The sequence below is a fragment of the Heliangelus exortis genome, chromosome 16 (assembly GCF_036169615.1).
Source record: "Heliangelus exortis chromosome 16, bHelExo1.hap1, whole genome shotgun sequence".
In the NCBI taxonomy this organism is placed as follows: domain Eukaryota; kingdom Metazoa; phylum Chordata; class Aves; order Apodiformes; family Trochilidae; genus Heliangelus; species Heliangelus exortis.
This window is the reverse complement of record NC_092437.1, coordinates 6063229-6088563: the sequence shown is the minus strand read 5'-3', so window position 1 is coordinate 6088563 and position 25335 is coordinate 6063229. Positions and strand designations below refer to the sequence as shown.

Here is a 25335-nt window from a genome sequence, read left to right as displayed (position 1 = left end):
CATTCTTGACCTAAGCATCCCACATAGTGGTGAGCAGCTGAGCACTTTTGTTTTTGCATTTCCCAGGCAGGCCACACAGAAGTGTGATTTGAGCCAGGAATTTTTGCTTCAGTTCTGAGCCCAAAAGAGCTCCGTGAAGGCTGCTGGCTCTTCAGCCCAGTTTCTTCCCTGATCTATTCTGGAGCTGTCAAATCTCACTCCATTTGCCTTTTGGTTTAATCCAAGTCATCCTTGTTCCTTTATTGCATCTTGGCAAAGAAACTGATTTTCGGCTGAGCATCTTAAAGTGGCTTTTCTTCTTTGCTGCCTATTTATTTTCCATATCAGTCTATTTCTTCCCCTTGCCTTCCAGTCTTGCACTTCCCTACCTGCCTGTCTTGGGCATGGGGCCCAAAGGAGCACTTGGTGGCTTCCTGGCTGTCTGGCAGAGCCCTCCCTCAACACTGCTCCCTCTGCTCCCAGGTGTCTCCTCCATCCCAGGGAACCACTCACCTTTCTGCATCCTTTTTGATCAAATTTTTCCTTTTTCCTCTTCGCTCCCTTTAGAGTTTGGAGCAGTGTGTGTTGTCAACCTTCTCCTTTCTGTCTTCAGCTTTTTTCTGCTGTTTCGATGCAATAAATTTATTTACAGTAAAAAGCAGGCTTTTCTCTTCAGTGTGGATTGATTATCAAAGGAAGCACCAACCTAATGCTGGTAATATATCCAGAAGCATTTAATTTTGTTTCAGTTTAAGAATTACTTGGGAAATCTACAGTGCAAAATACATTTTTAAGGCATTTTAAGCATGGGGGCACAAAGGTGGTGAATGGGAAAAATAAGTTGCTATTAATTGAGCTGTGAAGAGTTGATCAGACCCATGATGATATTTGTCTGGCAAGCCCAGCTCATGCTTGAAATTTTTGTGCCTGCTAATGAAGTGGGAAATTGCAAAGGCAACTTGTCTAAGTCACTTGTGATATTAAAGAAGTTACAAAAAACCTTCATGCTCAGAGTTCATGCAAGAAGCCAGCAAATGTCTGGAAATTATTTTCTTTTTATCTGCTTTTTGGGGTGGTTAAGAATTAGTAAACTTTTTTTGAGTAATATGGAAGAAGTGAATGGGGAAGAGTTGCCCAAGACTCATCATTGACTTCAGCTGGCACTCACCTGCCAGGACATCTCTTAGCCTGCTTTTTCTTCATAGATGCAATGAAAAGGGGTCTGGTTTTGTACAGTTGAAAGGAATCCAGTACTGAGGGCTGACATTCATTGCCTGTGTCACAGACCTGTTTCTCTAACAGAGTGTTAGACATGAAATGTAAAGCTGTTTGGTTTTGTCCTGTTTACATGAGGTGAAGATAAATGAATCATAGGACTGGGAGCTGGGAGTTGGAATCCTGATTACACTGGAGCTTGGCATGCAGCCATGCACAGTGCTGAGAAATAAATGTAGCTGGTGCTTCAAAGGGGCACAGATGAGCAAATTCACTATCAAGTCTAGTAGTGAAGAAGAAATTAGATGGGAAAAAGAATTAGAATTGGCAGTTTTCTAAGTGAAAGCTGTTAAGTGGCCAAAACCCCAACAGTTTTGCAGTTGAGAAAGGGGACAGCTTTGGCTAACTGCCCATCCTGTTTCAGTGATGAAATGAAGGGGAAAAATTGATGTAGAGGAATATAAAACAAACAAGAAAAAAGGAAGCAGACAGCAATCAACTCAAAATGGGAGTTAGGAAGTGTAGAAAATGAATAAGAAAAGCAACAGCCAAGGGAAAGGAAACATGTATGGGTTGGAGTGCTTAGAGAGGGTGGTAGAGCTGAAGTTTAGAGGAAATCTTTGCAGTAGGATAATGACCATGACTAATTGCAGGTGGTGAAACTGCTAATGATGATGTAAGAGAAGTGGGAAGGTGATGTCATGCATTAGCAGTGCTCAATATTAAAAATCAACATTTTTAAATTCAGTAGGTCTAGAAACCTTGTATCAGTGCTTCTAAGGAAGATGCCTGAGGCAACCTCTGAGCTGCAGATAAGGACAGCAGACAGGGCAGTGCTTGGCTAGCTTGGCACCACAGGGAAGAGATCAAAAAGGAGATGAATGTTCATGTCGGGGCATGATGTAAGTCACTTCATTCTGTCTTTGGTTTTCAGTTTTCTTTGGGATTAGAGTGAACTGAGTGTATTTGTGCCCTTGCAAAGCTTGATGTGTTCTGCCAGTCACACCTTTTAGAGGGTTGTTCAAAGAGAACCATAATGAAATGGGGATGCTTATAGAAGAGTTCTACTGGGACCCAGTAGGATTCAGTGGTTCCAGATCACTGAAGGTGGATATAAAATGACTACTGATAAAATCATCATGACAAAAATACCTATACCCAGGACTAGAGTAACAGCTCCATGTGTTCCCTGTGCAATCCCAAGGCAAAAGATTAATGAATGTGTTCTTTTTTTTAATTACCATTAGCACTAAGTGATTGTACTTCTGTATGTCTCAGCTGTGAGAGTTGGGAATTTTGGATGCAATTTGGATATTTACATTTTAAAAGAGAAGCTGACTAATTGGAACGGATGCAAAAAAAAAAGATTCAAAAATTACTGGTGGAGTGTGAAAATGCCTTCAAGAGAGAAAGAGAGAAACTCAGTTGGCTGAGTTTATCTACCAAAATTGAGAATGTCTTGATTACAGTGCACGAGTACCTTCACAGGAAAAAATACTGAACACTGCAGCTCTCTGATCCTAAAAAGAGCAACACAACAAGAATCACTGACTGGCAATTGAAGCCAGGCAAATTCAAATTGGAAAAAGGCACAAATTCTTGAGAGAATAACTGTGTAATTTAGGAATGTTTCTCCAAAAACTGTGAAAAGAACAATAAAAGTTATGATATTTATGCAAATAGCTTTTTCATGGCTCTTTTTTCTTTCAGAAGTATACTTAAAGGGGGGGAAACAGAGGACAAAGAGGCTCCTGATGAGGCTTTCATAGGGAAGTTTAGTCAGCATAGCCCATCCATCATGTGAAGCTGTGGAGCTGTGCCTAAGCATCCAGGACTGCTGGAGCTGAGTGCTATGAGAGAGGTGGGAGCTTTCTCAAGGTGTTTTTTGCATAAGTACTCGATGTTGTAACTTGTCACATCATGTTAATCCTATCACCACTTGAAAGATATGTGGTCTTAGAGGAGTTCTTACCCTGTGTGGTATCTGAACATTTGTTTATTTTGATACATTTCCACACTATGTAAATAAATCAAGAAAAATACCTGCACACAACTAGCATTCTTGGGGGTAAATTTAGGGCAGGAATTGCCTTCCCCCTCCTCCACCCATCTTCCAAAGACAGCTCAGGGCTGTTTCCCTTTTTTTTCCATGGACACCTTTGGGTCCTGCAGACACTTTGCTGATCTGAGTCACGAGAGCCTTTCCTCTGGGCTGCAGGGAGTGACCACTCCAGTATGGTGATGGGAAATGGGTCTGCTAAAGAAGTCATGTATTCTGTATTGTTTACAGAAGACACAGCTGTGCTACCCCAGACTTGCTCCACTTTGGGTCATCTCAGTGGAGACATCCCAAAGGAGATGTTCTCCAAGATGCACTTCCAGTTCTTCAAACATTTGCCCATGGATCTCCACATAGTAGCAGGCAGCAAAAAAACCACCTTTAGAAATGGAGGTATTTTGCCTGCTGAACTTACCCTGGAGAAGTCTCTTCAATTGATTGTAGAGGGAACCAACCATGAGGTAGCCAAACATGGCCTTTTTGTGTATCATTTTAGTATAAAAGTTAATGTGTGTGATTAATATTTGATAATGCCTGGAACATGCGAAGATGCTGACAACATTTATGTCACAATTGTATGCATTTAATAAGAATCTCATTTGAATTACCAGTTAATGTACAGATCTCCCAAAAGTATTTTTATGTTATAAAACCCATAATTTATCTAAGTACAAGCTGCAAGTTTGTAAATACAGCATTAAGAAGGTAGCTATTGCATAGATGGTTTAACAAAATATCCTTTGTGAGTAAGATATATAGGCTTATTTGGAGAGGATTTAGCTACTGGGAGGTCTCCTCCAAGTAAGTTATATGCTTCTTAGCTGCAGCAGACAGGGAATAAAATTTCTTAGTTTGTCCTTGTTGGTAGAAATCAGTCTGACCTGATTGTGCTGTCTGATTCGAGTATGTCCTCAGCCCACTGTTCATTAGGGGCAGATATATAAAACATCTGAACAGGAATGTGACTGGAAGTGACATTTTGATTAAAAGGAGAGCTGGATTAACAACTGGGATGCCAGTGCACTTCCTAAAGAGGACGCAGTGAAAATACACAGCCTGAGAAGGCTTGTAAGTGATCTTTTGCTTCAGTCAGTGCACGGTGAGCAGGAGCTGTAATTGCCTGGCAGTGCCTTTGCCTGCTGGACAAGGTGTGCAGTGACATGGGGACATTGCTGACGTTCCAAAGCACAGGCCAGTACTGCACTGGGAGAACCAGAATAATGCAGCAAGGATAATGCAGCTAGGTGATGCTGAAGGTTGGAGCAGTTATACACAGAAGCCTTTTCCTTTTAGTACTGTCTTCTTCTATGACCAGGATCAGACATAACAGTTTGTCAAGCTAATTAAAACTCTGTAAGGGCTGCTTTTAGTACACACAGAAGTGAAACATTGTATGTTGCTTCCTTATGTGTGCACGTACATGTGGAAACTGCAGAAAATGTCTGTAAACTGAGAAAGGCACGATTACCAGTGCCCTTATCAAGAGCACTTGCAGACTACTGCTGACTGACTCTGCAGACTAAATTTGCAAGAACAGCAATAAGGAGTATGATGGAAGGGAACTTAACCTCAAAGAAACTCATCAGCTGACACTTGGGATCTTTGAATCACATCTGAATCCAGCTCTTAATTAGGTCTCAGCAATGTCAAAAGCTCAAAGCAGCAATTGTAATTTATGTAGCTTCCCCCCCTCTCATATTGCTAAGTTATCTATTGCAATGTGCAGTGCATCCATGTCACTACATTAAACTTGTATGCAAAGAAGAGGGGAGATTAGGCAATAATGCCACAGAACAAACAGTATGTAGCCAGCCATATCTTCTTGGCTTCCCTCACTCCTGTTGGGTGTTTTTAAAAAAGCATTTCCAAATCTGAGTAAAACTGATTCCAGATGTGCCTGTTTGAAGGATATAAAAGTCACGCTAGCACCAAGACTGTCTGCATTCTGTGCTGTACCTGAACAGATGATTAGTCCCATCTTAAAAACAGAAGTGCTATAAACAATAAAAAGGCCACAGGCAAAGGTTTTAGTGCTTCATTCCCATTAGCATCCTTTTTTCCCAAGTATTTTAGACTAACATAGTTAGAGAATTCCTCTGTTGGCCCAGCACACTGAATCAGAGGTGCCTGATATGATGTGGGTCTCTTGGCTGGGCTGTCAGGACTGGATCCATCCGTGGGCCTCTCCCCAACATACAGCAGGCTGTTGTCCTTTGTGTCGTGCTCCATTTTGAAAAGTTCATACTCAGTGTGGGGCAGCTTGATGCCCAAGGCCAAACATCCATTTGTGGGTGTTATATCCTGCTCCACCCCAGCGCTCCAGGAGTTTGTTAGCCCACAGCTTCCAGGTTCTGAGGAGTTCAGCATCATCACGGTCACCTGGTCCATTGGTGTCACCCGTGCCTGAGTGACTTTGAAAGCCAGCTCTGTCCCACCTCTCACTTTGGATGAGGGGATGCCTTGGGTGTAGTGCCCAGATGCATAGATGGTGAAAGTTGGCTGTTTGCAGAGTGGGTCAGAGTAGTGATAGTAATAACCCTCCCAGGTGTGGTTGTTACCATGGAATATGAAGTACCTGGTCAGGAAAAGCACAGCAGGTCGGACCTCGCAGTGGGTGCTCACCCAGCTGCCACTGAGCTGCATTGGCAGCTGAGCCCTGAGGGGTAGGATGGGGGGGTGGTGTTCATCAGCTCTGTAAATAATCCCACAGGCTGGGCAAGGATGCACGTGGTGCTGCAGTAGAGAAAAAAAACCAACCAACCAAAAAAAAAAAAAAAAAAACCACAAAAAAAGAAACAAACATATTTTCGTAAAACAATAGGCAAAAAACCTTTTCATAATATTTTAAAAGCTGAAACTCCTCTCTCCTGTATCAGGGTGTTCAACTGCACTGAACTTGGCTGAAGACATTCAAGCAGATTAAGTGAGATCAAGTGCTGCTCTGGCTTTTTGCTATTCTGGTACCAGGAAGGATGGAGCAGACTGTGCCCCGAGGCTGTCCTGTGCCAGGGTACTATGGATAATCAGGAGGAGAGGACAAGGCCAGAGCTTCTCTAAGGGTAGGGAATGATCCCTCAAGCTAGCCAGGTTGTTCCCCCACAAGTTTTTCACTGCAAGCTGCTGCCCATGCCCATGGATGAGGATGAGGGTGTTGAGAAATGTCAACTACACCACTGTTTCTGCACTGAATCAGAGAATACAATACAGTCTTTTTAGAAATCAAGCAAGCTCTGAAGCCTTGCTGCACAGAGGCTTTGTCTGTGCTGCATCACAGCCTCTCCAGGATGGCCAAAATTTTGGTCCCACTCACCCCTGTCAGTGAGGTGAGGAGGGAGGGAGACCAAGGCTGGCCAAGAAGCCAGAATGGGCATTGCACTGGAGACAAGAAAAGGATCCACAGCAAATCAAGAGCCTGACCTTTTCTTGGTGCAGCTCTCTGAGTCGTTTAAACCAGTCCCACAGCACATCCAAGGCCAAGGGGATTGTTTCTGTGCAGCTTTGAACTATTTCTTTTACTTCATATATCACAACTGATTTATGTTTAAATAACAAGGGTTTGAACATTGTATCATTGCCTAGAACACAAGCTAATCTTTACTGAGCTGTTGTAGGCAACAAGGTTAAATAACTCAGTAGTTAACTGTAGGGTGGGTAATTTACATGCAAGTTGATTGGAGTCTACTGTAATTTAGTCATTTTCAACTTGCTTTACTGCTACTGTCACACTAATGAGTGCTGACAGTGCACAGTACATTACGGCTAAATAATCCCAGAAGTTGGCAAATATATATGCTCTCCTTAGACAGGAAATTCTTTGATAATGAAAGGTAATTTGGGGAGAATGGGTTTCTTTAAAACAGATATAAATTTAAGGGGAAAAGACTGATATTTTCATAAACGGGGTTAAAAAATAATTCCTAGCATAGCTGTGTAAACCTCACTAGCACAAGCAATCGATGTTAGTTAAGAGGAAAAAAAAAACAAAAAAATCCTGTACCCAGTAAAATTATCACTACAGACATGGAGCCAAATCCCCTACTTGCCTAAAGCAGTTGTGTGAAGTTATTTCTTATGTATGGCAGCTTCTAATTATCACCAAGTGGTGACATCATGTGCTGGTCCATTGGAGAGCTATTAGCTGATTAATTACAGTGTTCTATTCAGAGAGTGAATTGCAGTATCTTTAGGTTTGGTTTTAAATTAACTTTTAAAAGTGTTTATGTTTACCACCTGGTTTTGCTCATATATATGGTGTTGGCCCAAGATAACACAAGTTTAACCAACTTGAGAATGTTACGTTTGAGGGGGAGAGGGGAGTTGCTCTGTGCTTTTCAGAGTTCAGTTGGCATAGATTAGGGTGTGGGGAAATACTCCCAAAATAACTGTTTTTCGTTTAATTCTATTCTATCTGGTGAAGTTCAGGGAAGTTTTTTTCATCCCATCTCACTACTTAATAATTCCTGAATTGATTAGTTTATTTCTAGGAAAGCACATTCCTACCTGAATCATAGCTAATCTGCTGCAAAATAAATTAATAAAAATAAATAAATAAAGATAGAAGAGGAGGGGAGGAGAGGAGAGGAGAGGAGAGGAGAGGAGAGGAGAGGAGAGGAGAGGAGAGGAGAGGAGAGGAGAGGAGAGGAGAGGAGAGGAGAGGAGAGGAGAGGAGAGGAGAAAAGAGAAGAGAAGAGAAGAGAAGAGAAGAGAAGAGAAGAGAAGAGAAGAGAAGAGAAGAGAAGAGAAGAGAAGAGAAGAGAAGAGAAGAGAAGAGAAGAGAAGAGAAGAGAAGAGAAGAGAAGAGAAGAGAAGAGGGAAAATGACAATGAGAAAAGAAAAAAAGAAAATGCAACTAAGTCTCCTGCTTAGTTTTATTATGGTGGCATAATAAAACCACAGTCAAAGTTTGCTTTTTTTGTAATTACATAATTGTATTCAGGACCATTTCCTCTTCTAATGGCATTACAAAAAGGAGTAATGTTTTAATGGCAGATATTACTTCCTTACTCCTCTCTCAACCAGGAGGACTCAACAAAGAGCAAAAGAGAGAGGAAGAAGACAAATGGCAGAGCAAGCAGCCTCTAATGATGTGCTGCCCAAAGCATTCACTGGCTTTGGAGAAGAAAGTAAGAAACTGTATACCCTAGGATAACACAGAGCCAAAGAAAAGCCAACTCCAGGCCCATGCCAATGCAGGCTTGTTTCTGATGTTAGTTTTGCTGAACTTCCACCCACCCAAGTCCCACTGTCTTGGTGAGGGTGAGAGTGAACCCCAGTGCTGCAGAGCCCCAGGCAGCCCCATGGGGACCTCCACCTCCAGCCTTTCACCCCGTCATCTGTCTGGCCTTAGGACTGAAGGGAGCCACGTGCAGGCAGGCAGCGTTTTAACAGGAAAAGAACACATGCTTGGCAAAGCCCATGAATGGATGAGAGGAGCACATGAAGACACCGTCCTTACCACAGCGCTCTGCATGGGTCGCTGGTACCCGGTCGGTCGGTAGTGGAGCCTCTCACCCCACTCCGTGTGGATGTCCCCCAGGTACAGCTCCTCCACCAGCCGGCTCCCACTCTGCTGTGGCTGCAGCAGGGGTTGGTAATGCCTCTCCACCCTCACCAGGCTCAGCTCATGCATGGCGAAGCCCAAGGCAGCAGTGCAGTCACGCTCACTCTTGGCACTCAGCAGTTCGTAGAGAGCTCCAGGAGCCCAGGTGCGTCCCGGGGGCAAGAACCCGCTGCAGCCCTCACTGGAGGTTTGGTTGATCCAGGTGGACACTTCCTCCATGGCTTTCTGGCTGTGGAAAACGATGCCAACCTTGTGGAGGTGGTAGTCGGCCTCGGTGGCCCCGCGGGTGATCCAGGAGGCCTGGCGCAGGCGGAGCTTGCCCTTGATGACCAGAGAGTAGGAGGGATCGTGGCAGGAGGGGTCCCAGTAGTAGAACTGGTAAGCCTTGAAGAGGCGGTTGGCGTAGAAGAGGTAGGACCGGGTGAGGAACTCGGGTCCTGGGCGTACCTCACACCTGGGGAGGAAGGCAGTCCTGAGCCACCCATGCACAGGGTGACATCCCTCCCCAGGGACACCCGGGAGATGGCAGGAGGGGGCCGAGCATGCATGGGAGCAGCATCATGGGCTCCCAACACCTGGTGACCACTCCTAGGAGATTTTGAGATCTGGGTATCTGCTACCTAAATGTGATGGTTCCAGATAAACGATCTTTGACTTCGTGCCACATCCCCAAGGAGGAGTGCCAGGGTCAGGGGGACATCAAGGCTGCCCTGTCCATGTGAGCCTGGTGTGCTCATCAGCTGCACCCCAGAGGAGAAGGTCGGAGGGTCTAAGGGTGCTCTAAGGGCAGAGGGGACCTGAGGCCTCCCTTCGGACGGGTGCCTGTGGAGGGCAGAGGGGAGGACAGGTTTGCTTTGCGGTGCTCTCTCCATGCCACCATGCTGCCGCCCGGCAGCACCGGGCTCAGGAGGGGTATCGGCCCGGGGGTGTGGGGTGCGTTCCTGGGGGTGGGGTGGGGGGTCCTTACCCGGTGGAGACCCAGCGTCCCTCCAGGCGGGGAGGCAGCCGCGCTGCGATCCCGGCGCCGTCCTGCAGGTGGCGCAGCTGCTGCCGGCACCGCGGCTCCCAGCGCAGTGGCGGCTCCGCGGCCGCGCAGGCTGCGCGGAGTAAAGGGGGGGATGGAAGAGAGAAGGGCGGAGACCGTCAGCACCGCGGAGTTTGCGTCTCCGTTCCACTACCCATACACACACACACACACACACACACACAGGTCCGTCCGCGCCGCGGAGGTTGCGCGCCCGCTCCGCAGTGGGGCGGGGAGGGTCCCACTGGGGCCGGTAGCGGCTGCTACGGGGTCTGCGCACCAAGAGAGCCCCGGATCTGCTTCTGCGGAGGCGGGAAGGTCAGTGGGGCTCTGCGCGGGGGTCCGCAGGGTACCCACAGGTACAGCTTGGACCCCGCCAGGGCCTCAGCACTGGCCTGGCCAGAGCGGTTCAGGGACACGGGACACATCCCGAACGCCATGCATTGCCCAGGACAACTCCTTTAGCTGCACTAAGGAAGACAGGCTGGAGCATGAAACCCCCAAACGGGTTATCTAAGCAGCAAGCTCTTAGTTACAGACACGGATTTTTTTTTTTTTTTTTTTTTTTTTTTTTTTTTTTTTTTTTCTGTTTTCCAGTTTAAGCCACATCTGAATCCAGCTATTTTTTAGATGAAATCTTCAAATGAAACTGAGTGCTCTTTGTTCATATTCTCTCTCTCAAGCTATTGTTGAAGCAGTAACTGAAGCAGGGAATTACAGCATGGGAACATTAGACTTGCCTGTCGCCTGCCATAAGGACAGCAATTCTGTCACTTACCTCATTTCCCATAACAACGGATGTTATTGGCTTAGGGAATGTGTGAACACTCAGCTAAATCCTGAAGACCTTTGCATGCACACATACACATGCACATATATTCCTATATGTTATTCACTGTTCACTTAAGCAAACTTCTGTTGCACTCATCGTGGGTTCGCTTTAGTAAAAAATTTGGGATTTGTCTCTTTGTAACACCATGAAAGGTGTTACAAGCTCCTCCTGAAACCCCACCGATTTTCTATCACACAACTGCCCTGTCTGGCAGAGCCAGGTCCATCAGCCAGGGGTGTTCAGCTCAGCCCAGGGCTGCCTGGGGTTTATGAGCCTGGCTGGTCTTCACTCATTTTAGCTGTGCTGTGCGATTTGCCTAGTGCTGGAAATTTTCAAGCCAATTTTTATTCACTATGGTGAATAAAATGGCAAGAACACAGGTTGCTTCCCAGCCTGCCTGTCAGCTGGAATGAAAGATCAAACGTCTGTGTGTTACCTTTCCACAGCGTGAGGATGCTCAACATTTGCACACCTTGTGCCTCAGTCAAAGAGATCAAGATCTGGAGTCACAACCACTCCTCCAGTCCCTCTGTGCCACAAACATATCTCTATACAACCTGAACCATCCCATGACCTTTACAAGGAAATCTGCCTAAGCCTTCTCTTCCATTGGGAAGAGAAACCCAAACCATCTACGGGCACATGAGAGAAGTGACAGCTGAGATCATGAAGGGCCCAAGCCTGGCTTGGAGAGTGCAGTCACCTTCCTACCAAGAAGTGTTTGCAGATGAAGCCAGCACATACAGATCTGCTGCAAACCATGGGCAAGGCTATGAGCTGCTGAGCAAGGTCAGCAAAATTCCCTGGCTCACAAGCTCAAGATATATTACAAATCTAAACAGTCAGGGTGAGACTCACAGCTGGGGTCTACCAGGGAGGCTCCCCTGATTCCCACAGCCAACAGCCAATTAATTCTGAGATAGGAGCCTCTCATCTCTGGCATCAGCACATCCTACAGGGTTAAATCCCTGTTAAAAATCTTCAGCATCCAAGTTTGCCACAAATTTGAGTCCCAGACCAAGCCAAATGGGAACCAGCGATTAGAGTCTGATATGCAAGTCACAGGCTCCCAAAAGTGTCAAAGTAGAAAGATTGCCACTCAAACAATATTTTATTAATAATCTGATAATATAACTTAAAACTTGCATCTGATGGACAAATTCAGAGTCACTTCATTTTGGCACTGCCATTTGCTGAAGTTTACAAGTCACAGAGTCTTTGAAATGTAAATTTGTGTAGATTTAAACACTAAGACCCTGAAACTACCACAGAGGAAATAAACACATGAAGAGTGGAGCCCACAATGAAGCAGGAGAGCAGAAACAGGAGCAGCTTACCTACCTAAGGGCCAGTGAGACCAGCCTTGGATTTTCTGTTACCTCACTGTGCACTGGAATACATAAACTAGCTGGAAAGACACATTATTAATGTTAAGGGCTCTTTCTGGAGCACACTCACAATTGTACTGATTTTATCATCTTTAAGGGCTGAATGTGGCAAGCAGGCATAGGCAGCTCCTTCACAACTGCTTGCACTACTGCTTCCTGAAAAGGAGTTCTTGTGAGTCTTCATATAGAAAAAGGAAAATAGTGGATGAAAAGAAACATTGCTATGAGAGAAACCTTTAATTTAGGAGCTGCAGCATCCATGTGGGCTGCCCCACAGGTGTCCATTTATTAGAGCCCATTAGGACCTGGGGCTCTGTAGCCTCATCCTGGTTCTGCTGTGACTTTGCTTTGTGGCCTTGGGCAAATCTACTCCCATGTGCTCCTTACTCATGGATTTTAGTCACCTGCAGAGTATGCCAAGTTTTATCTGACTGTCCTATCAAGAAGCCTAGTTACTGATAAAATTTTTGGAGAGCCTTCAGTAAAAGGACAGTGCAACATTATTTATACTCAAAACAAATATGAAATCATTACCCTAAAGGATAGGGTAAACTAAAAACTGACTGTATTTGTATTAGAGGTAACAGACTATAAGTGTCAGGTTTGCTCTTGCTCATAACCACAGAAACACTCTAGAGGTGTAGGTGTAGTTCCATAAACCACAACAAAATAACAGCAGAGAACACAGCTCCACTCTAATTACCTGCACTGTGTCTGTTTGTTGCAGCAGAAGCTTCAATATTTGACTGAACACTTACTGCTACTTTTGGCAGAAACACTAAAAGTCTACATTGTTTGAGAGCACAGACAATTTGGCAACACAGTCACTACATTTTGACACATTCAATAGAAAAGGGAATTTTTATAATCAGGATCAAATTCGATGCAGGGGAAGCAAAAAAAAAAAAAAAAAAAAAAAAAAAAAAGCTTCCAGAATGTAAATATTTGACATGATGGGAATTCCAAGGGATTTTGTCTTACTTTACTGTACACAAGACTCCAAGCTGGATGCATCCTCAGACCAAAAGCTATTGGCTTGTTTCCAAATTTTGTGGCTGCTTTTCTCTCTCAAATACTGCAGTTCAGCCCTACCAGATCCAAACATCCTTTCAAACTGGAAAAATTCAGTTCCAGACCTAAAAACTGTAGTTATGGCACATAGCATAAAGCAGCTGTCACTCATATGTCACTCTGTTATTCAGCCCAGGGTGAAGCAGATCAGAGCAGGTCCTCTCTCCATCTTAAGAGACACAAATTAACTGCTTTATAGAGCACTTGGGCAGGAGGAAGGAATTATTCACAATTCATCTTCAAGACCAAAATACTCATTCATAGGAAAATCTAAAAAAATCCCCAACTGTGATCACTTCCATTCTCTCGTTATCCCGTCTGTCTGTATCGATTAACCACAAGCGTTTCCAGAGAGCTCCTCAGCACAGCACTTAGACAAAACAGTATCTTTTTCCAGCTTTCCGGTGTGTGCTGCATCCAAAGTACTGTCCCAAGGTTTTTGAGCAAGGAGGCTGCACAAAATTCAGGCAATTGGGAATGCCAGTAACAGGGAACAGCAGCTGGTCACCACCATCAGCAGAAACTCCCCCAAGCCTTGAGATAACAGGAGGAGCTAACACTGACCAACTACTCCATCCACTCATTTGTATAAAAAACTTCCAGAAAAATCCAACTGGAAATTCTTCACAAGCTAAATTGTTGGTAAAATTAAGAAGAAAGATTCCGAGGCAATGGCCAAGCCTGGAAATGAGAGCCTGCCAGTGAGGTTGTGCTACGTAAGTGCTGTGTGCTCCAGATTCTGACCCACTTCTCACTCGTAAAGGAGAAAAATACCAACCATGACAAAAATACTGTAATGTGCCTTGTTGGAAAAAAATCTTGTGTTCCTCCAAGCAGATTGACTTTGGAAAAAAGCAGAGTCACACATCTGTTTCTTTATAAATAGAGGAGAAAATGCATACATTACAGTTTGCACCAAATTAGTTACTGCAGATCAACTCTTCTCCAGAGCTAGATTGCTTAATCTGTTACATGTTATTGCCTCCTATGGCCAGAATTTATTATTCCCATTTATAATTCTAATGTTTCAGTTAGTCACCCATTCACAGGGATAAGATCAGTGCCTGAAGTCATGGAGCATTACACATTTCTTCATTGAGAGATGACATAAAACCCTTGATATTTTCTGAGGAATGTTCAGACTGGAATGAAATGGATGATAAGAAATATGTCAATGTGTTCTGTATAAGCAAATTAAATTTAACCACACAGACATCATTAGGAGAGAATAAATGAGTTTCTTTGGCACTTCTCTTTCCTGAGAGCACACAGAATGGATTTTGGGTTAGCCTCTAAAGGAATAAGCATTCTTTCAAAAGCAAAGAAAATGTTTGTATTTAGCAAATCAATTTTCCTTGCATTTGTGTGGAGATGAAGTTAGTGGTGCTTTTAATTCACGCAGAATAAGGCACTCCCAAGAGAACAATTCTGTGGGAAGAGATACGTTTCATATTATAATTTTATAAAGTTATAAAACTTGAATATAACCACTGAGAGTGGAAAACTGTATCATAGCAGAACTTTACATTTTGCCTATTTGCAAACTGAACCCAGTTCAGGACAGGATTTAAGCACACGCTTAAGTCTAATTGGTTTCAGTGAAACTTAAGCATGTGCTTGAAATTAAGCCAGTGCATGAGCATTTTCCCTGATTAGTAATGCCTCCCTGAACTGAAGCCAGAATGTGGTCAAGTGGTTGAGGGAGGATGCCAGCGCTTTCACTGGAGCACTGTTTGGCTTCTGGAAAAGTATTTCTATTATTCATCCCTTCTCTTATTTGTCTGTAGAATGGGTATAATTATATATAGCTGTTGCTCCAGTCTAATGCTCAGCTAGAGCTATTTGTAAAGTGCTTCAAATTCACTAGATGTTTCTCAGTTATTCTTCTCAGGGTGGCAGAGTGATTGTATTATGTTAGTTATCTTTAAATGGTAATTACTCCATTTGGAGAATGAAGGGATACAAAGAAGAAACAGGATATGGAGTGAACTAAGGAAGACATGGCCTAGGTAAGTTGTGATGACAAATAAAAGCACTGGAGGTGGATGTGAGTGGATCTTCCCAAGAAAGCTCCTACAGTTCATGTTAATCAAAATGCCACACTCTTCAGTTAGACAACAGAGCTTTACTTACCACATAGCTGCTGTCCTGACAGATACAAGAGCTATTTGTGTTTTTCCCTCCCACCTCCCAAAACATGTTGTGCAGACTCAGAAAGAGGAGTCGTGTGCTTTTTCCACATCTAAATCAATGTCAAAAGATTTGCTGGAGAACAGTTGATCATTCCATGTAGCCATGTACCTACAAGACAGAGCCTGGAGGGAAAGGTGGGGTTAATGAGGAGGAGAGGTAAGAACTAATGGAGTAATTGCCATCTGCCTTCTTTTTTCAGCATGGGCAAGTACTTAAACAAGCAAATGGATTCAGGCTACTCTAACACATCATGACTGGTGTTAAACTCTGATCATTATTCCCACAGAAATTTTGCACTGAGAAATATATAACCAAAAAGCAAAAGAAACTGAAGGAAAGAAGTGAGGCACTGGAATTATTTTGCTGGACCACTGGTGAAAGTTTAAGTTTTAATTTGTTAAGATAGGTGAGGCAATAGTGAGATGATCTCTAACGTCCTGAGACAGTAAGAGATTGTTGAGAATGCATAGAAGAAAATATTTATTTTCAGAAATAAAAGAAAGCAACTCAGTCTAAGGCTGAACAACACCCCAGGGGAAAATCATGACTCAGATAAATTTTAACCAGAAGTCATATTCTTACCAAATGGGAAATATTATATCTATCTTCCTCAATTTAGATGAGAGGGAAACTCAGTAGAAAATACAGTGCTTGGCTTTGAAATTAATGGCACACCATCATTTCAAATGCATTGAGCATCCATGCAGTTTTGGCAATTCCCTTGAATCTCTGCACAGACACTTTATTAGTGGCTATCATGGCTATTTTTAATACTGAGAGCTAAGCATACTTTTTCCTGGAGGGCTTTGAAGAGTGGAACCAGTAATTAGGCCATGGCTTGGCTATAAAACGCCAACCTCATTTTGAATATCTAAATTATTCACATGGACCCAAAGTGCAGAGAGGACCACCCACCACACAATATTAACATAAATACAGCATTTACCCAAAGCAAAATGAGCAACTGGAACTGGTGGGATTTGAGAGTAGAACAACAAAAGATTATTAGGGGGTGGGAGGGATTGAGTTACGAAGCAAGATTAAAAGAGCAGAGTAGATGCAGCCTGGCTGAGTGACGGCTGGGGCAAGATGGACATGATAACAGCCTATAAATATTCACAAAGCATAAACGCCAAGGAAGGGAAGAAATTCCTTGCTGTGAATAAAGAGGTTCTGTTGGGAGTGAATGAAGAGAGGAAAAAATGTGGCTTGTATATCAGGGTGAACTTCTTGGGGCACAATCTAGTAGGCAGCGCAAGTCCACATGTTTGGCAGGATTTTGAGGGACTGAACAAAGCACTTAGTGCAGCAGGGAATAACCCACTCTTGGCAGGGAGTCAGTGGGATACTCAGAGTGGCCTTTCAGTCTCTCACTGTGATGAAGCCATCCCAGTTCCCTGCTCCCACGGGAGACAGATGCTCTCCTGTGTAAGCACATTGTTTGCCATCCTGCTCATCAAAATCACTGCCTGGCCTCCATGGGACTAGAAATAAGGGCTGGATGAACAGAGGCATTCAGGTGCATAGACATAAATGACTGGAACAGGTACTAAAATGCTGGACACAGCTGGAAATCCCAGTAGGTCCCTGCAATGTCAAGTACTCACCATTGAGAATCTAAGTCCAGGAAATTAGATTATAAAGGCACTAAAGCTAGAACGATCCTTTTGTTCTCTCCTTACTTAGCACCTAACACAACAGGATTCATGGCACTGCTGTAAGGATACTGTTTATAGTAATAAAAATAGGATCTAATAGGATCTAATACTCTGAGGCCACTTGGCTCATGCAAAGCCAAGGATGAGGAGGGCATTCAAAAGCAGTCATAGCAGAAGGCATCCTCAGACAAAAAAAAAAACCTCCGCAGAAAGGTGGTAAACTGATACACAACCCACACCAGAAATACACACACATTTAACTTAGAATCACAAGTGACCACAGAAAAAGGTTACTTGTTCAGCTGAAGCACAGAATTAAAGTTACTTCTAACATGTGTTTTGGGGTCTGGGTGTGGTTTTCTAGATAGCCTGAAATTTCAGTCTACTGTTTTGCCTGTCAACATTAGCCAAGTTTTGATGTGTTCCAGCTCTCTTAAACACTGCCGACAGATGCTAAAATCAAAGCTGACATTCAACCTATGTGCTGCATAATCTAATAATGGAACTTGTGCTACTAAAACTAACAAAACCTAGGAGCTTTTCTGCAGCAAAACTTTGCTGTCGTTTTTATTTTCATCTGTCTTTCCCAGGGAGTCTAACTGGAAAAAACTATCTTTTTCTCCGAAAAAGATTCTTTGAAAAGCTTTAGAAATAATGTGTCACTGCGGTCTGGGATCAACAGGAGAGAAGAGACACTGAAAAGCCATAACCTGCCAGTGTCCAGCACCTGTGGATCTGGTAAGAGTGTGAACAAGGTGAATGCAATTGTCTCAGTGGGGAGCTGGGTGTGTATACATTGATTTCAGAGCATGGGATCTGTGTCCAGGGATCTCTGTCTTCAGCTTAGAAAAGGACAAAATATCACACATTTGTCAGTGTTTCTTATTAATTCAGCAGAAACCATAGGGGACTTTTTCAGCAATCAACCCAAGGGTTACATTAAATTCTAAAGCATTATTTTAAAAAGTAAACGCAAGGAAATCTCTTCAAACACTCAGTAGTGAGACTTCTGTCAATTTATGTACCATCACACCAGTTGTATGTTGAGAGGTGTTGTTGCATTGATTGAAATGTCTAACAGTGCCACAGGAGCTGAGCTTCATTGCACCATTCTGTTTCAGCTGAATTCAAATTGTGATGATTATCAATAAGCTGTTCACTGAAAATTAGAAAACATCACTATGAAAGACATGCTTATCACACCATCACCCTGCTAAAACTCAAAAATAACTCTGTAACTTCAGGATTTCAAATAGACATTGTAGTTTCTTCCCTAATACACAGAAACAGAACTTCCATAATTTTGAATTTTAGAGCATAAAACCTTTTAGTTCCTTAAAGAAAAGAAAAAAAAAGAAGAGATATAAATAATAAAAAAACAACACCACAGATTGTGGGTTACTAACCCCTCAGATCTTACACAATTCAAGCTAGGTAGAGAAGGACGTGTTCTGTGAATCATATTTTCAGTTTCTGGCAGCACTCTCAGCCTTCAGAAGAAGGGTTACACATTAAGCTTCTCACATTCTCATTGTCAGTCTCTTGGTATTATTATATCTGAGACACGTCAACTTAAAAATATTATATTAGGAATTCTCCCTTTTTCATAGCTCTATCATCCTTGGCAAATAAATCAGAAAACCAAAAGAACTGCAAAACAGCATTGTATAGGTGCTTCCTAATTTTGAGGTTGATTTTAGCAGTGATTTTATCTCACACATGAAAGGGTTGTCTTTATAGATGACATATGCTATGTTGTGGGGAAACACAGGATCCCATTGAAAGCAAAATCTCTTTCCAAACTTTGTTCTGCCAGATACAGCCTCCCCTAGAACTGGATTCCAGCTTTGGTTTTCTTCATAGCAATTTCTGGCTTTTGAAAATCTCCTTACTCAACAATTTGTGCTTGTGGGGAAAATATAGAAACCACACGATATTTTTTTTCACTCATGCTTTTTTTACGTCTCAGCCCTGCTTTTATCTATATTCATATACTTTGAAACGTGGTTAACCTATAATTATGGAAAGAACAAATAGAGTCATATCACACAAGCTGGCATAATACATTAGTTGTTGATTTTTTGGCCAGCTTGAGAACTGAAGAATGAAAACCACCATCCTAGTAAAAATAAATTAGCTAAGTAAACATTGCCCAAACAAATATTTCAACCAAAGAGAATGAGGTTAGTAGTAAGTACACATATATGCATGTGTAAATATACACACATCAATATTGAATGTACTATCATTTATAGAATTGTCTTCTTAATCTCTTATCTTATGCCAACACTGTAATTTTCAAACTTAAAAATAAACACTGAAAGCAATAATAGATCTTTTAAGTTAATGCCATGTAGAAGAAGCTACACATGAAAAATACCAGCATGGTGTTACTGGAATGTACAAACTTTAATGAAAGCTTAGGTAAAACGCAGTAAGTCTCTGGGGACATTTCCAGGAATGAGTGATTCTTTCCTGGAGGAGGCTCCAAAATCAGATTCAGTTACCTAACTAAAATGCTTTTGCATTTAATTATGCACTTGGTGATGCTCATGCTGAGGTATAGTTTTATGCAAAATACAGAATGCCAGTCTTGGTCACAGTGAAGTCACTGGCAAACTCTGCTTTGATTTTACTGAGTTCTGGATCTGACTTGGTTATTTAAATGTGTGTTTCCAGGTCCAGCTTCTGTTCTTACTGAAATCAGTGGAAATTCTCTCACTGACATCAGATGGAAGAAGCATAGGATTTAAATCAGTTTGTACTAAAATAAAGTGTATTAAGATTTAAGAAAGTATTCTAATTCATCTTATGTGTGTAATCTGACATAATGCAGTGTAACAGATCTCTGAGCAGTGCAACTTGAGCTAGTACAATATACAGAGAAGGAAAATCCACATTTCTTAACCTTTTCAGCCTTAACTTTTTGAGAACAATATATGACAAAGACCCCAAATAAAGAGAAAGGAAACATAGCCCTATAGAACCCTATAGATACTTCTTTCTGTTGTCTGGTCCCTTAAACTTAATGCAAATAATGCCCAAGAGCTGCCACTACATGATTCTTTTGCAACGATCACTAAACTAAGTAAGCCCTGAGCTGGAGAGGCAGGTCAGTGTGCTATTTTGCTGCCCAAAACCTCAGATGAGTAAACTAAGTGGCAGAAAGGAAACTGGCAGCAGGAAACCCAGGTGTCTGGATTTCCAGTGTGCAGACTTCACAGGGGCCCCAGGGGCACCCTCCTACCTCTCCTTTCACCTGCTCCTTCTGTTAGGGGTGCAGAATCCCAACCAAGGGTCTCCCGTGGATTTTCTAGGAAAATAATCTGCCCAAGTATGGAGTGAGCTCCCTAAGGCTCTGCTCCTTGTCGTGAACAGAAATAATTTTGCCTTTTTCTTCACAGAACACTTGTCTTTGTTCTCCCATATGGTCTCTTAAGCCAGAACGTTTTCTTCTGAAACTTCTCCAAGAACTGTGGGGTCGAAAGATGCCTTTCTGAAAGGGAGCCGCAAAGATGCAGCGTGTGCTGCTGAGAGGATCTGGCTGCACAGCTGGGATCAGTGGCATGGCCCTGGAGCAGGAGACTACTTCTGAAGTTGTCCCTCGCCAAGGCAGGTGCTGGATAATTCCCAGTTCTCAGTGAAACACCACCACAGGGTCTCTGCGGGTGGGGGGAACACAGCGACCCTCACCCTACAGGGAGCCCCGGCTGGGAGGCAGAGTCTGAGCCCCAGCCCGGCACCAGACCTCCCTCCTTTCTGCCATCTCCACACGGACGGGAAAGTTTTTAGGGAAGCGAGGGGCTGGACCAGCTCCCCGGCCCCACAGCTCGGCAGCATCCCCCGGGGCTCCGTGCTCCCTCCGGGGCTCTCCCCTCCCGGGGAAGCTGTCCCCTGCCTCGCTGACAGCGCGGTCCCCGGGGACCCCCATCCCAGAACTGGCCCCGCAGACACCCGCCTTGCAGTTTCCTTACGCTCTTTGCAAATCTTCTCGCACCCGCTTCACACACTCCTTGCATCCCTCTCGCACCCTCCTTTCAATCCCCTTGCACTCTCCATACAGCTTTCTTGCACTCTCCACATTGCCATTTAGTTGCACGACTTCTTGCACGCTCCTCGCTATTTATTTGCGCTCTCCATAAAGTCCCCTTGCACCCTCCTACCAATCTTCTGCCCTTTCGCAGTGCCCGGGAGCAGAAAGTGGCGGGGACCCCCCCGAAGGGACGACCCCAGCTCCGGCATTCTCTCCCCCACCCCTCCACTCGCCCCAGAATGGCAGCGACCGCCGGTGCCACCTACCTATGAGCAGCCCGGCGAGCCACCAGCACCGGACCATGGTGGCTGCTCTGTTTCCTCGCCCAGCCGGCGGCAGAAGAAGCGCGATCGCCGCCGGTGCCCGCGGAGCTCAGCGGGGCGCGGCGCCCGGCGGTGCAGCCATGGGCCGTCCCCGGAGCTCCGGTGCCCGCGGCGGCGGGACCCCGGCTTCAGCCTGCCGGCGGGAGGCTGAGCGCGGCGGGGCAAGCTCTGGAGCAATCACCGTGCTCTGCCCCAAGGCTTGCGAAGGGGAAAAAAAAAAAAAAAAGTATATATATATATATATATATATATATGTCTATATTTTAAAATAAACCACCACAACCACCCCGCCTTCGCTGTGGAGCGCGTCCCCCCGACTGCTGATAGCTTTAATGGAGCTTGGCAGCCACAGGTTCAAGTTGCCAGAAGAGGTGGAGACTCCGCCGCCTGCGCCCCACATGCGGCCGCGCATCGCACAGGCGGGGGAGGAGGAGGAGGGTTGTGACCGCGGCAGTCACCGCCACCGGGACCACGACTCCCGTCTCGGAACCGGCACCAGTGCCACGGGGACGCTTTTTCCTCAGAGACCAACAGCCTGCCTCAGTACCGGCACTTTTCCCTCAGGGACCGGCACTTTTCCCTCAGGGACCGGCACTTCTCCCTCAGGGACCAACCCCAGCGGCCTGGCCACGGGGCGCCATGGCTGCTGCCTGCAGCTCCGTGCCTCAGGAGTCTTCGCGACGGGTGTCACCCCCCGCCTCACCCCCACCCATGGTGGAGAGACTGCCCCGGCTCCTTCGGGGTCTTGGAGGCTGTGGTAGGGGACTGGGCCAGCTCTCCTCAGTGTGGTGCTGTGAGGGGATCATTCCCAAGTCCCAACGGCCATAGCCGTCCTGCCCACTGTGGGCCATGATGTCCTCAGGCCCCACAAGCCCGCTGTAGTCTTCAGCTTCTGCTGCCAGTGTCATGAAGAGAATGGAACCTGGAGTTCTTAAAAAGCCTCTCAACATCTCACAATGAAAATATACAGGACTCTTTGAAAGTGACTCTGAGGTATCTAATTCTGGTCCTCATGGCAGCCAGTTCCCTTTCTGTCAACCAAACAAGGCCCCTGGGGCAGAGCTGCAATTGATAAAGGGCTTATAATCGTCACTTGGCACGAAGCTAAGCACACATCTGAACCTAGACGTGTCTAGGACAAAGCAGCTCTTCATCTGTATGGCTTATTAGGAATGAGCTGGAAACCAGGAACTGGCTGAAGGTGGAGCCAGTCTGTTTGCTGCCCCTCAGTGACGGTGAAACGTGTGTCCAGCGATGCCGGGAGCCGGTTGTCCATGGAAGAGGTGAGGGGAAGAGGCCATGTCATGATGGCTCTGATAGCCTTAACACTTGTGATGGTGTTGGCAGTAAAGGTTGAGATTTAGCACCTTTTTCTGGACTGGAAAAATTAGGTTCAGTTTTTTCAAATGAGGCAAAGAAATCAGAATAACACATTTACCCCCAGCAGAGTCCCAGGACCCTGCAAACTCACTTTTCCAAGTGAAACTGGCGCTATCACTGGGTAAAGGGAAACTTTAGGGGGGGAAATCTGGCCTCCAAGTTCCCAGCAGTAGTCCTTTTGATTGCAGTGAGGAGGAGTTGAGGCCTGATTCTGCAGTCACGTATTTGCTGTGCAGAGGCCTCAGCGTGCTGGGGTGAGGTCTCAGAGCAGTGGGTTTATTACGTTGTCAAAAATAACGCATAACATCTTTAATGCGAAGTGGGACAAACTTATCCATCGTGGGCGCATAAAGAATTAAAGTTTAATGATACTTGCCAAGATAAAAATAACAAAGTCCATTTGTAATGCAGGCACTCCTTTTCCTAGCTGATGTTTTTATCTCTCTTTGTTTCTCAAAATCCCCAAACCAGTCATTCTCGGTAAACGTCCAAACCACTGTGGTTTTATTATATTTACAAATACATAAATTATCAAAAGCATAGGCAGAAAAGTTGTCTTTATAATGGTGCTAAAGAGAATGGAATAATTTTGCACTAAGTTACTAAGTTTGCACCTTACAAAGAAGAACATAATTTCGGATGTAGTCAACTCAACTCAAACCCAGAATAATGCTGGTACATGTAATTTTCTACCAGTAACAAACTGCAGGTTTGTCTATGCACTTTTCATGACATTTCTGACCTCTAACACTAATCTCCTTCACTTATTTTGGAGTATTTTAAGCACATTTGTTTGAGGGTGGCAGTAAAACCAAGGCAGAGTAGTTTTTACACAGGTTTTTGAAAATTATAATAATCATATGTAAGCTACCATGAGCTTTTATCATATACCAGACTAACGGGTCTAGTGATAGGGCATACTGACAGATTTCATTCAGTGGCCTCTTTCATCCCTGCGAGCTCCCAAAAGACCTTATCAAAGCAACCAAGTCATAGGCACTTTTTCTTTGGAAGAATTCTTCCTCCACCATTGTGTTGAAGAGCTCCCTGAGCACAGCAGTGCAGCTGTTTCGCAGCACGCTGCCCTGGGAGGATGAGAAGAGTGCCACAGCCTGTTAGAAATACCAGGAGGATTTAGACAGGAGATCAAGTCTTGCAACCTGGAAGCTTGCCAGGACATCAGGCTTAAATTCTCAACTCGTATAAAAATTGCTGGGTAATCTTCAGCTCCTGCAGAGGACCAGCAATGTAAAAATGCCTATAATTTTTATTATCAAATAATTGCAGACTACCTGCTGGGCAAAGCACGTGGAGGGAGACAAATGATTGCAAATAGCCTGTAATTCCACCAGAATTATGTGGCCTGATTTTTGCATTCAAAGTGAATATAAGCTATTCCTATTCTGATTCAGGAACACTTTACTTACAGTGCTGTAAATACTAACACAGCTGCAGGGTAACTGGGAACCAGACCAAGGTGTTTTTACATTAGCTATGCTTCACTTGCCTGGCACCTTGTGCAATATTCATTCCTGTGCAAAACAGGTACAGAATATTTGAGCTCAGAATCATGCTCTCTTGTAAGCAACACAAGGCAATGAGTTGCCTAGACCCCGAAGGCCAAATATTTTCTCTTCCCCTTGCCAGACTAGCAAGGATAGGCAACCACACATGAAGGCAGCAGGCCAGGAAACCAAAGATTAATAAGCCAACAGCTCTTTAAAATACTGCTTGTCCGAAGAAAGGAATCCTCTGAGTAGATATTCAGGTCCCCAAAAAACCATGTCCATAGGCCATAACAACTCTGCTTCTGAAGTTCAGCCTCTAAGAGGTAATACCAAGGGATGCAATGTTTGCAGAGCTGAAAATACTGGGTCACCTCAAAGTGCTGAGTGTGTCCATTTACAACTAATGTTTACCCTGTAGAACCACTTGCACTCTATTTCGGTTTCAGGGATGTGTTTTATAGGGCTATGGGAATTAGTATGCCCTAGCAGCTTTCTAGCATAGCTTATATTTTAGGCACAAGATTACTGCAAAAAATACCAAAAATACAATGTTAAGAAAGATCTTTCTTGACATACATCCAGGTAATTTCAACTGCAGTGGATGATCATCTGTAAAATGTTTACATCAGGATAGAGTTTAAAGGTACAATCAACATCTTTCTCAGTGCCTGTGAAGGACTTCCAAGTTATGGCTTCTTTTGTCAAGTCTCAGCTAAGAATAAGAGGAATGAACTAATAAATCCCTGTTTGGGGGTGCTTGTGAGGAGAGTTAGGTGTCCCTCATGGCAAGAACTTCTTTAAATCTCAGTGGGGAAGTCTGAAGGGATCTGTGTACATTTAACACTGAATCACCAACAGGTTGACCATGATGCAGAGCTGGCAGGTGAGGATAGAAAAAAGATACTAAAAAGCTATGAAAAATTATATCATTCTGAATATCTCAGGAAAAAAAAAATATATAAGGTGTAGGTTCTATTTCTTTCACTCTTAAAAACAATTAATATGCACAGAGGATTCTTCATCAGAAATCCAGCATACAGAGCATTTATTCATGACATTTTGGTTGTCTTTATCAGCCACCTAGCATGAGCATCTTCTGACAGTGGAACACT

At 44.1% G+C, this 25335-nt stretch overlaps 1 protein-coding gene across 1 annotated transcript; it reads right to left on the bottom strand.

Moving 5' to 3' along the window:
• Window positions 1-3814: 3814 nt before the first annotated feature.
• Window positions 3815-21451, bottom strand: APCDD1L (APC down-regulated 1 like). Its single transcript, XM_071760217.1, has 4 exons — window positions 21279-21451; window positions 9781-9910; window positions 8709-9267; window positions 3815-5986 (listed from the first exon to the last, which is right to left on the bottom strand). Exons 1-4 carry the CDS (start codon window positions 21313-21315, stop codon window positions 5222-5224), a joined length of 1491 nt encoding a protein of 496 aa, XP_071616318.1. The 5' UTR covers window positions 21316-21451; the 3' UTR covers window positions 3815-5221.
• Window positions 21452-25335: the final 3884 nt, after the last annotated feature.

Bases quoted from the DNA above. Each gene is read 5' to 3' on its own strand.
- APCDD1L (XM_071760217.1), bottom strand. From the start codon at position 21,315: ATGGTCCGGTGCTGGTGGCTCGCCGGGCTGCTCATAG. The intron at 9,268-9,780 runs GTAAGGACCCCC...CTTCCTCCCCAG, and splicing joins GGACGCTGGGTCTCCACCGG to GTGTGAGGTACGCCCAGGAC. The intron at 5,987-8,708 runs GTAAGGACGGTG...TCTCTACTGCAG, and splicing joins GACCCATGCAGAGCGCTGTG to CACCACGTGCATCCTTGCCC.